The 12,589-nt window shown below is 45.7% G+C and overlaps 1 protein-coding gene across 5 annotated transcripts in view; it reads left to right on the forward strand.

Annotated features, from left to right (window-relative positions):
- Tmco3 (transmembrane and coiled-coil domains 3) overlaps nucleotides 1-12,589 on the forward strand; it is a 40,514-nt gene that overhangs the window by 17,995 nt on the left and 9,930 nt on the right. For 3 of the 5 annotated variants that reach the window (XM_052751699.1, XM_052751696.1, XM_052751697.1), the window contains exons 8-10: nucleotides 3,449-3,635; nucleotides 9,005-9,125; nucleotides 10,571-10,766. In XM_052751699.1, the coding sequence (XP_052607659.1) occupies nucleotides 3,449-3,635; nucleotides 9,005-9,125; nucleotides 10,571-10,766 (504 nt within the window). The remainder of the gene's footprint in view (nucleotides 1-3,448; nucleotides 3,636-9,004; nucleotides 9,126-10,570; nucleotides 10,767-12,589) is intronic. The other 2 variants (XM_052751700.1, XM_052751698.1) reach the window with 1 other exon arrangement.

Consider the following 12,589-nt stretch of genomic DNA (forward strand, 5'->3'; position numbering starts at 1 on the left):
CTTCTTGCCCAAATGGCTAGCCCTGCCACATTGAAAGCAAACTCCATAAGGAATTTCTTCAATGCCTATTATCTCTGAAGTAAATTGGTGCTGCCAGGAGCAGATGTGTCTCATTGTCATGAAAAACCTTAGGTTAACAAAACATTTTAAGTGCCATATTTTGTAGGTCTTTGAAGTGTTTGAAAACCATATATCTATCTAAAATATATATCTGTATGATCTGGAAAACATACCTAACATATCTACAATTTTGACTGTTATAAGTGACTAACCACTAACCTATGTTCCTGATTATCCTATATAGTTTATAATAATATAGCTTTCAAAAACTAGAATGTCACCCTACATTTCCAAATGGACTGCATAAGCACAATACCTCAATTAAAAATGGAAACATACATACAATATACTGTAACAAAAATAACCTTAAATTTGTATCAATATACAAAAAATCCTTTAAACCGGAGTAGAAACATATATACAGTATAACAAAAATAATTTTATATTTGTATCAATATTCTATATTCCCCTAAATGATAACAAAAATCCATAACCCACCAAATAACCAAAGACCACCCCCACACCCCAACTCTTGGGAATGTGAGTGTAGTTTTCTCCATACTGCTTCCTGCTGTCTGTGGACGAAGTATCTTTAGGGTCCCAGAGAGAAAATTTGTGATAATGACCAAGTTCTGGGAAGACTAGCAGTAACCTTTACTGATAGATATCACCTGTCAAGATTCAAGAGGTCTTACCTGATCAAACGGGATCCATATTAACCCTGAAGGAATCCACAGCCTCTCATCTCCTTTGGGAACAAAACTCCAAAGCATTTTTTTATTTCCGTTTGACAGATCTCACTGTGTAGACCAGGCTGGCCTCAGACTCACAGAGATCCACCTGGCTCTGCCTCCCGAGTTCTGGGATTAAAAGTGTGCGCCACCACCGCCCGGCTTTTGACTTCTTTTTAAAGTTGAGGCATTCCTGAAGTATCTAGATTGGTTCAATTTAGCAGTCCAGTTCACAGCCCCATGTGTCCTAGCAGCTGCCTTTTTCTTCTCAACTGTCAACAACATACAGGATCCAGACTCCCTGCGTATTTCCCATCTCTGCATGGCTTATTCTTTTTTATATTACTTTACTTCTCTCTTTAAAGGCTTTATTTTTAAACTATTCTTTTTTCCTATGACTATATCCTTTTCCTTTTCTTAAGCCTACGCACCTTGTTAAACACACTGTAACCTGTTTAGAGGTTTTTTTTTCCTGTCTAGACCTCTTTATTGCATATCTTTTAGCCTTTTTGACTTCATGAACAAACTTTTTAACTGCTAAGCAGTGGGACCTCTGCCCAAGGCTTTGGCAGCTGGCTCCGCCCACTTCTCAGTAAGGAAAGCGAAGCTGAAAGCTCATAGCCTGTCAGAAGTTCGTGCTGAGAACTGCATTCAACCTTCCTAGAGCTCTAAAATGCCGATGCTTATGCTGTGGCAGGTGTTTTTACTTAGTTTTTTGTTCCTACTTAATATACTGGCTGCTCAAGGACTCACCAGCAGGAGGTAAAAACTCTTCAAGGAGCTATATCCTCTTTTTTTAGGCTTTCTTAAGTCCTACGTAGCCTATCTGGGCTCTACATTGGGCACCAAAATGTTGTTAGTTACTTCCTTACACTTTGTCTCTTTGGGGGACCTGCCACTCAGCTCCTAAATGAATCACACCCAGAGGCTTAATTATAAATGCCCGGCCTTAGCTTGGTTTGTTTGTTTGCCAGCTTCTCTTAACTTAAATGATCCCATCTATCTTTGACCTCAGGGCTTTTGTCTTTCTCAATTCCTGTATACCTTTTCTTTCCTTCTTAATCTGTGTCTGACTAGGTGGCTGGGTGGCTGGGTGGCTGGGTGGCCGGGTGGCTGGGTGGCCGGGTGGCTGGGTGGCTGGGTGGCTGGGTGGCTGGGTGGCTGGGTGGCTGGACCCTGAAGGCCTCCTCCTTCCCATCTTGTTACTTGATCTTCTTTCAGATTTCTCCTTCTATATATCCTCTCTGCCTGCCAGCCCCACCTTTGCTTTCTCCTGCCTTGCTATTGGCTGTTCAGCTCTTTATTAGACCATCAGGTGTTTTAGACAGACACAGTAACACAGCTTCACAGAGTTAAACAAATGCCACATAAACAAAAGTAACACCCCTTAAAATCATGTTCTACAACAGCCCATCCCTACTCGTGAGTCTGTCTGAGCTACATAGCAGAGGAGACTAAGCAGCTGTTGGACCCAGTCATCTGTCATTGGCCTCTATGGTGATCACATGATCTATACGTGGGCTTGTTTGGAAATCTCAGAGACTTTTATTCCTGATCAGCCCGGCTATGCATCATGGGAGGTCAGTCAGTGAGTGTTCACTCGGCTGCAGTCGGAAATCTCAGGACCAGCTTAGGAGCATCTCCACACCTTCCCAGTTCCAGAAGAATGGCATTGTTATACTAAGATTAGATTAGGGATGGAAAAGCCATTGGAGGCTAGCTCTGTATAAAGCCTCTGTTGGTCTCCGCCTTATGGTTCCACATGAGGCAGAGGCAGGTGGATCTCTGGCTTCAAGGCCAGCCTGGTCTACAGAGTGAGTTCCAGGACAGCCTAGGATACACAGAGAAACCCTGTCTCAAACAAACAAGACAAAAAAATGTCTATACATACACTGGAGGGGACAAAGAAGTCATGTGTATAAATGACCCATGGTCAGCCTTCCATATTTTGGGTTCTGCATCCATGGATTCAGCCAACTGCAAAATGAACATATGTAGAAACAAATATTTTTATACTCAATATATAATAGATTTATTTTTGTCCTTAATTACCTAATTCATACTATATAAGCATTTGCATAGCATTTATATTGTATTTAGTCTTATAAGTCAACTAGAGATGATTTAAAGGCTACAGGAAGGCATAAATATTATACATTCTTAATAGGAAGATTTGAGCTGGAGAGATGGCTTAGTGGTTAAGAGCACTGGCTGCTCTTCCAGAGGACCCGGGTTCAATTCTCAGCACCCACATGGCAGCTCACAACCGTCTGTAACTCCATTCTCAAGGGGCCTGACATGCTCTTCTGGGCTCTGTGGGCATCAGGCATGAATATGTGTACTCATGAACATGCAGACAGAATGCCTATACACGTAAGAATAAATAAATAAAATTAAAAATAAAAGTCCCGGGAGGATTTCAGTGTCTGGTATTTGGTGTGGTATGGGGGCTATAACCAATCTCCAGGGATACTGTGAGATGACCGTACATAGTGTCTGTGTCTGAGTGTGTTTCAGCCTGGGATGTGCGTTTATTATGTTAGGGTGTATAGGCTCTGAGTCCCTTCCTGAAATATCAGTTCTCTGCTCTGTGGCTCTCGTTCGGAGATGGGCTGTTGTCCCTGGAATGTGTATGAATCTTATCTGTTCTTTTCAAGGTGTGGAGGATATCTTTACAAGGACCTTGTTATATGACACTACTGATGATTGCCTTCGGCTTGTGGTGGGGACACCTTCTGCGGATCAGACCCACTCAGAGTGTCTTCATTTCCACCTGCTTGTCCTTATCAAGCACACCCCTGGTGTCCAGGTTCCTAATGGGCAGTGCCCGGGGTGATAAAGAAGGTAGGTAAGCAGCATGTTCTAAGCATGTGTCTAGTTAATGTTCATGGGCAGCTCACCTGCAGACTCATGACTGGAGGCCTGTGAGGAGAAATTGTAAGTCCTCCTTCCTAGGATTGTCCAGCTGTTAATGGCTACTCCAGTACATGTTCAACACTTCAAGGGGCTAGCCTACTGCTGAGTTCAGTTTCTCCTTGCTTCCGCTCTTCTGCTGGGTTAAAAGGAACACCCATTGTGTGCTCACATGCTTAGCATCATTAGAGAGCTGGAAGGAAATCAGACCGAGACCAGAAGTCTCTACAGAGAAGGTGGCAGCTTGTTGAAGGGCCAGTGTTACTGCTGGTTCCTTTGGTTATGGCAGTACTAGGAGCTAACACAATTGGTGGCGAATTTTTCTGTAAAACCAGAGCGCTTTTGCATCGACAGAACTACCAGCTCTTGTCCGTGGCTTGGTTTGTTCTCTGTGTGTGAACTTTTGTCATCTCTGAGTCACTGCTTGGTGTGGCGAGACCAGAGCAGCATGGAGCCGTCACCCGTGGCCTTACCATCAAGCTCTGCGTCTTTGGCAGCATTAACATATATGCTTGTTCGTGGGACAGTTGCTGTTTACTTCTTACTTTGTGAAAGTAAAGCATAAGACCAAAATGTCATGGGATCGTCACGTTGATGCCTCGAACACGTCTGGAACAGAAGAGAAAATGTAAAAAGAAAACCAAGAAGACATGGCTAACTCCTCTAATGAGACTGAAACTGTTGTGCTGGGCACAGAGAGCTGTGTGGGACAGTGTGCGGAGCTGCTCCCCCACCTCCTGAACTCTAAGCTGGGGTTGGAGCTCTGGAGTCCCCCTGGAACGGTCCCAGTACACTCCCAGTATGGCCTGGGGGTAAGGGGCTTCTCACTGGAAAGGGAAAACTGCCAGCTCTCCCAGACCTGTGGGACTCATGGGACACGGGTGTGACACTTCCTTGGTGAGTCACCTTGCTGTCACCACCTCAGTGGCCACATCTGTGCTGATCTAGCAGAGACCGATATCCCTGTGATGGAGGACTGGGGGGCACAGGCTGAGAAAGTGGGGTGAGCGATGGAGTGTGAGGTAGCCTTTGACTGATGGCCTGCACATGAAGAAATCTGCTTCTAGAAAAGACAGCTGTCAGCCTCTGTCTGTGAATCCCTCCTTCACACGAATGTCCACTAGACCCCAGCAGGCATGATCGAACGACTGAACATAAACGAAGACGCCACGTCTGTGGAATTGGATCAGGTACGAAAAGCTTAGAAGGGACAAGAAGCATTTAGATGCATGTAGATGAGATGGGAAGCTGGACGTGTTTAGGAGAAGCTGTGGAAAATGGCTGGTGGTTTTCCAGACCCGGGGAAAGACACGAGGCTTAGATTTAATGTACAGCTCTAAAACCGAATGGGAAAAATGAGAAGTTTGCCCTCGTCATGTCAAAATACAGAAGCAGCATGGGCAGTCCAAGGAGATCTCGGCACTCAACAGAAAAGACAAGTGGCTTGAAGAAATAGCACGTGCCTTCTCTGTACCATGGGGTCACGTCAGGAGGTGGAGACCCTGCAGCTGCCTGGGAAGTCAGCCCATGGATGCAGAAATGGGATTGGGGGTGAGGCTGGCGAAGGGTTTTCCAACATCCTCGTATCCCACACTGTAGGACAGCAGGAGCAGAGGGTCCGGAGCGGTGGGGAGCATGCCAGTGAGACAGCAGGCGCAGGGCATTTACAGAGCTGGACTACTGGGGACTGCTTGGAAAGGAGTTGTTTTCGTTTCATTTTAAAGGTCACAAAGGTCACACCAGAACTGTAGACAAGGTCAAAGGACATGCCACTGTTGGTACGTGTGGCTGGGAGGCTGATACTCTGAGGGATGTAGACTCTGGCGAGAAGTTTATAATTTAATGTGTTAGGAAGGTGGTGCACCTGCACTGCCAGGAGACGTGATTGGAGAGGAGGAGTCAGTGTCTGGGAGTGTAGCTCAACTGGGAGAGTGCTGGCCTAGCACGCACGAGGACCTGGGTTCAATCCCCGGTACGGCCTGAACCAGGCTGAGTGGATTGAGCCTGTAATCCCTGCACTTGGGAGAGAGAGAGGCAGGGGTATTGGAAGTTCAAGGTCCTTTTCGGCCATGCAGGCCAGCCTGCCTAAATAAAGATCTTGCCTTCTTTCTTTTAAGTTTTAATGTATAGTAGTAATAAAATATACAAGAGGTTTGGGGATAAATCTCTCAAAAGGTGTGTGTTGTTACCCTTGAGAGGGAAAAATCATAGTGCAGTATTACTCAAGAGTTAGGGAATTTGTCTGTGTTCATGGGTAAAAAGGCCTGATCTATAAGATGTTATTTCTCCTTGAATTTATAAGCTCAGCTGTTCTAATAAAGAAACCTGCCAGTGTTTTCATGGGAGTAGGCAAAAGGAACTTCAGATTCATTAGAGGCCAAGAGGCCAGGAATGACTCTTGAGAATTTGAGTGAGGAGAGGCTGAGAGATGGTTCAGTGGGTAAGAGCGTTTGCTGTTCTAGCAGAGGACTGGGATTCGGTTCTCAGCACCCACACAGCAGCTCACAACCTTCTCTTTAGCTTCTTTAGCACCATGTACACACAGTGCAAATACATACACACAGGCAAACCACTCACATACATAGACATAAATAAATTAAAAAAATATATTGAGTGAAGAGCCCTCCAAAATAACAGGACTTTCTGTGGCTGTGACAAGGTAGTGGAGCCTTGCCACAAGCATGTGTGGGACTGAACAGGCAACCCAGGTGCTATTAAGGACTGGGAGGAACTAGGAGGAACTGGTGAGAATAGCCCTGATGGAAAGAGAGAAGCCAGAGCCCTCCCTGACCTCTGTGAGCTCCACATGGGTCAACAGCAGCACAGGAGGAGCAGAGCTTGAGAACTACTGAAGGAAAGAGGGTTATCCCATGGCCTTAGTGTCCAATCCCTAAAATAAAATGCTGACCCCAAAGAAAACATTGATAGCTGTGAGCACAGTAAACTTAGGGCTTTTTTAAAAGGCTTTAAAAAAAAAACATAGGCTGGGCGTGGTGGTACACGACTTTAATCCCAGCACTTGGGAGGCAGAGGCAGGCGGATCTCTCTGAGTTTGATGCCAACCTGGTCTACAGGTGAGTTCCAGGACAGCTGGGACTATCACACAGAGAAACCCTGTCTCAAAAAACCAAAAAATAACTAAATAACTAAATAAATGAGCATAGGCCAGAGAAAGGCTTTTGCTTACTCCATAAAGTACCGAGTTTTAGTTACCCTCCCTGTTGCTATGGTAAAAATAACCCTGACAAAAGCACCTCAGGCAGGGCAGAGATTCTCTTGGCTCACAGTTTCGGGGAAGTCCAGGTGTCATCAGCCGTGACGTGGCTGGTTGCGAGGTGTCTGCAGTGAGGAAGGAGGTTCAGGGATGCTGCTCAGTCCCCTCTGCCCTGTTCAGTGTAGGACCCAACCAGAGAAACGGCTCCGCCCACATCTGGGGTTGTTCCTGCCTCCACCTAATGAAGAAAATCCTTCACAGCATGCCGAGAGGCTAACCTAATGCAAATAGTTTCCTCACGAGTGTCCCAGCAGCTTGTCTCTCAGTGGTTCTAGGTCCTGTCAACTTGACAACAATGTAAACTGTCATCGGGCTCATAGCAGGAACTTCTTTAAGTCCATGTGAATAATTACCCACGGGAAGATCAGCAAAGCATACCTGGGGGAGAAGATGCCTGAGTGAATAATTACGAAGATTCTGCTTCTTGTGAGCACCCTGGAGAGACAAGCCAGTACCCCCGTGATGCCATTTCCCCTTTCTACTTGTGAGCAGAGGAGGAGATGCTGTTCTGATCTTGTTTTGTTTTGTTTTGAGACGGCATTTCAAAGTGTAGCCCAGGCTGCCTGCAGACTCAGTCTTCTGCTTCAGCCTCGGTTGACATGAACTAGCATTGACCGAATGTCGGGTCTCAGGGGCTCCTTCACTCTCAGTGGGACTGTACGTGGGCCTAACCTCTTTGGAGAATGATTTCAAAACAGAAAATTCTCTTTCTAGTTATATGCCTTTAAAAGGTCTTGTAATTACTTTCAATAACAAAAAAAAAATGACTAATAACGCAAGTACTCAGTAATAGAACAGATAATGCCATCGGTAGCATAATCGTCGGCATACTAACTACGAAACCAATGTGAGCTAATCTCAGGAGTAGAGGAGAAACAGAGAACATGTCTGTGTTGATACAATGTAAAGTCTGGAGACGTGACCTTTTACACTTGCCCCCTAAAGAGACATCTGAATGATAAACCCGAGTGTGGCCTGTGATGCTCTTCAGAGAGGGGAGGGCTTGTGACACCAGCAACCGCTTGGAAGCTGGCAGCAGATGCCACTGCACGTCACGTGGCGCTCTGCTTTTCTCCATGCACGCTCAGGGTTTTGCAATGGCCTGTAAGAACACAAGGTGACCGCCAGGGTGGAAATGCAATCCGCAGTTCTGCTTTACTGTGTGTTTAGGAGGAGTCCCTTTCTGTGGGAGAACATGCCAGGGGAGGGGAAGAGAGTGGGGGTTTGCTCTAGTGGTATGCAGAATGTGGAACCTGTCACCATAAGGGCCGAGACTGGCTGGGGGTAAAGGCAGCTCATATTTCCATTTTCCAAGCACGCCATCTTGTCTGCCACCGTGTCTTTTGATTATGGCATTTTGCCATAATTATGTTACCAGCAATAGAAATAAACTATTTTGGTGATTTTCTTTATAAAATGTTTTATGGGCAATGGTGTACACATGTAGTTCCAGCTACTTGACAGACTGAGGCAGGAGGATTACTTGAGCCTAAGAGCCAGCCTGGGCAACACAGTGAAACCTGCCCACCCCAACTCAAGCAAAACTAATAAAAAAATTTCTTTGAGAGCAAACATTGATTTTAAAGGTTATAAACCTGTTGAAGTTGGTCTCGAGATAGACATTGCTCTATTGCTCAGGATGGCCCCAAACTCTTGTACTAAAGGGTCCTTCTGCCTCAGCCTTGCAGTAGTTAGGACTACAAGTGTGCCCCACCTGCTGCTCCAAAGAGATTTAAAGTTGTTTTTATTTAAATGATGAAGGTTATTTGAATTCTTTTGAAAATACGTCAAGTCCCATGATTTTTTTTTCTTTTAATTTTACTATTGTGCGTGTCTGTGAGCATGTGCGTGGCATGCTTGTGGAGCTCAGACGACAACGCTGTGGCGTCAGCTCCTCTTCCACATTGCCGTGGGTTCTGGAGGTTGGATTCGGGTTGACAGGCATGTACCGCAGTCGCCCGGGGCCTGGGTTTTGACGGGTACTCTTGAGTCTCTGAGCCTCTGTTCTGAGTAGCTGTTTCCCCAGCAGGCGACATTGATTACAGCACAGTGCTGCTTGGCATGCTGGTGATGCAGGATGTGCAGTTGGGGCTGTTCATTGCCGTCATGCCCACGCTCATACAGGCGGGAGCAAGCACGTCGTCCAGGTAAGTGTCCGTACACTGTGTTTGCTTGTTTGACTTACAGTCATTTGTTCATAAAAATGCTACACAAGGCCAGGCGGTGGTGGCACACATCTTTACCCCAGCACTCGGGAGGCAGAGGCAGGCGGATCTCTGATCTCTGAGTTTGAGGCCAGCCTGGTCTACAGAGGGAGTTTCCTGGACAGCTAGGACTGTTACATAGAGAAACCCTGTCTTGAAAAACAAAACAAAACAAAAGCTACATGGTACCTTCCCCAGGGTGGTGCCCTAACTCATGTCACATGTCTCTGAGCACAGGCTGTGGTGGCACCAACGAGGTGATTCTGGCTTTGTTGTACACCAGCCCCTGGACTGGAAGATTAGCACAGCCCCACACTGGGTATACGTGTGTGTGTGTGTGTGTGTGTGTGTGTGTGTGTGTGTGTGTATGTGTGTATACATGTGAATGTGTGGTGTGCATTTGTGTATGATGTATGGGTGTGTGGTATACATGAATGCACAAGTATGGTGTGTGTGTGTGTGGTGTGTACATGAATGTATGTTATGGGGTGTGTGTGTGTGTGTGTGTGTGTGTGTGTGTGTGTGTGTGTGCAGTGTACTTGCATATGGGGAGGGGTGTGCATGCAGCGGAAGCTACCAGGTGTCCTGCTTTATGACTCTGTCTCGTTCCCTTGAGGCAAGGCCTCTCAATGAATCTGGAGCTAAGCTGGCACCAGCAAGACCCAGCTCTCCGCCATTTCTGACCCCCACGGCACAGGGGTTATGAGCATACATGTGGCCACACCCAGCTCTTTTTGGTTGTTGTTTGAGACAGAATCTTACTATGTAGCTTTGGCTTTCCTAGAATTTGCTCTGTAGACCAGGCTAGCCTTGAACTCCCAGAGATCTGCCTGCCTCTGCTTCCTGAGTGCTGGGGTTAAAAGTGTGCACCACCACACCTGGCCTTTTTTTTAATGGTGCTCGTTATTTGAGCTGAGGCCTTCATGTTTGGGGAGCAAATGCTTTCACCCACTGGCACCTCCCCAGTCCTCGTGGAAACTCCTACACCCTCAAAAACTCATTTGTTCCAAAGCAGAGATCCCAAGACAACCCACATTTGAGTCACATGACGTACTTTTCTAAATTAATGTAATATAGAGATTTTATTTTAGCATTTAAAAATAGAACATGTGTATAATTCAGTCATTTATTTTGTAACATGTTAAAAGATTATTTATGGGCCGGCTGGTGGCGGCTGCGGCGCACGCCTTTAATCCCAGTACTCGGGAGGCAGAGCCAGGCAGATCTCTGTGAGTTCGAGGCCAGCCTGGGCTACAGAGTGAGTTCCAGGAAAGGCACAAAGCTACACAGGGAAACCCTGTCTCAAAAAAAAAATTTTTAAAAAAAGATTATTTATGGACTTTAAAGGAATATATTTGGAGGTGAATGCCATCTCTCTCTCTCCCCAGCGTTGTCATGGAAGCACTGCGGATCCTCTTTCTGATTGGACAGATCCTCTTCTCGCTGGCTGCTGTTTTTCTCTTATGTCTCATCATAAAGACTTACCTCATAGGACCGTATTACCGGAAGCTGCATGTGGAAAGCAAAGGGAACAAGGAGATCCTCATCCTAGGCGTGTCCGCGTTCATCTTTCTCATGTTGACGGTAATCCTCCAGTATCTGTGGTGTGTATGGCCCTGTGTGCAGAGCCGATCTCACCGAAGCCTGTGATGACTCCACCTTCTCCCCGGAGAAGTGGCTAAAACATTCAAGTTAGGAGTGTTTACTCCAGACACGGTTTATCCTGCCACGGCTGAGCCTATCTGATAGTTACCAGGCACTTTGTGAAAATATGATTTGTGAGTGCTGCATTTATTTTGCATTTCCAGACAGGGTTTGCATTTTTAAAAACAGATATGTGTTCATGAAAAGGCACATAAGCACATTTCTTAAGCTTCACACAGCTTTTGCATTCAAAATAGCGGATCAAGTTAAAAACACTTTTTATTCTTTCTGGTGAGGATGAGCTGGTTAGTGGTATGACTTCTGTGGCCATAAAGGGGATTTTAAATACAGATCCATGTATGTGTTTGAAAGAGGGGTGTAAGAGAATTTAGAGGGAGGAAGAGGAGGGGAAATGATGTAATTTTTAAAAATACAAGAGATAAAAACAGACCAACCAGACTTGTGTTAGAAAGTAGACTTCTCCTAAGAGTGGGGAAAGGCCCAGAGATGTCCTAAACAGTCTAACTAGTAACAGCGGTGTTCCCACACACCTCCACTGTAGTACTGTTCAGCAGCCATGCCTCAGCATTTATCCTGGAAAAATGAAGGTGTGTGTTCACTCCAACTCATGGATGTCCATAACACTCTGGATTATGATAACCAAATCCAGTGCAATTGTCCTTCAAGGTGAATGGTAAGGAACTGTGGTGTATCAGGCTGGGGAGACTGTTAAAGTGTTTGCCTTGAAAGCACGAGGCCCTGAGCGTGGATCCCCGCACCCACTCAGAAAGCCAGGCAATAATAAGTTCCTGTAATCCAATGAGTGTGAAGGTGCTATGGGCAGGAACAGAAGCATCCCTGGGGCTTGCTTGCTGCACAGTCTAGCTGGATAGGTAAGCTCCAAAAATAAATACTTAAAAAATAGAAGAGAGGGCTGGAGAGATGGCTCAGAGGTTAAGAGCACCGACTGCTCTTCCAGAGGTCCTGAGTTCAATTCCCAGCACCCACATAGTGGCTCACAATCATCTGTAATGAGATCTGGCACCCTCTTCTGTATACATAATAAATAAATAAATCTTTAAAAAAATAGACGATAGAGGGAGTATGATTGAATAAGGCAGCTGATGTTGACCTCTGGCCTCCATAAGTGCACGTGTACACCCATCAACATACACACACTAAATAAATAAGTAGAAACTAGGGTATATCTGCTGCCCTACCGTAAAACCACTAGTCCGCACAAAGCCCAGGAGCCATGCAGAGTGAAAGCGGTTCTTCAAAGGCTGTATATGACTGAGTGAATCCATTTGTATAGTACTTATTAAATAGCAATTTCAGAAATTGAGGAAGGAAGTGAGTACTAGGGGTTGGGAAAGACTGGCAGGTAGCCCGGCCAAGCCACTGGGTTAGACAGGACACTGCCTTGGGAACCTAAGGGCTCTTCAAACTGTCTTGAGATTAATGGTTCAGTGTTAAGAAGTAAAGTAGCAAACTGTTTCTTATGTATAGCATTATTTTATAACCTTGGGGAAGCACAACATTTACTTCTGCTCATGATGACTGTAATTAATCCTAGAATGTTACTTATTTAAGAATTTCCCCTGCTTTGTCTATTCCAGAGTAGTTTGTTTTTGATAGTAACCTCCAGCAAGGTTGTCTTGTCTGTGGAGGTCCATGTCGCCCTCCCCGGGGATGTAGCAGCCCGAGTGACTCTTCATCGGCGCCTGGTTTCTCCCTCTGTTCCCTCAGCAGTGTTGGTTGGG

Source organism: Peromyscus californicus, unplaced genomic scaffold, assembly GCF_007827085.1.
Source record: "Peromyscus californicus insignis strain IS unplaced genomic scaffold, ASM782708v3 Scaffold_23__1_contigs__length_62951481, whole genome shotgun sequence".
NCBI classification, from domain to species: domain Eukaryota; kingdom Metazoa; phylum Chordata; class Mammalia; order Rodentia; family Cricetidae; genus Peromyscus; species Peromyscus californicus.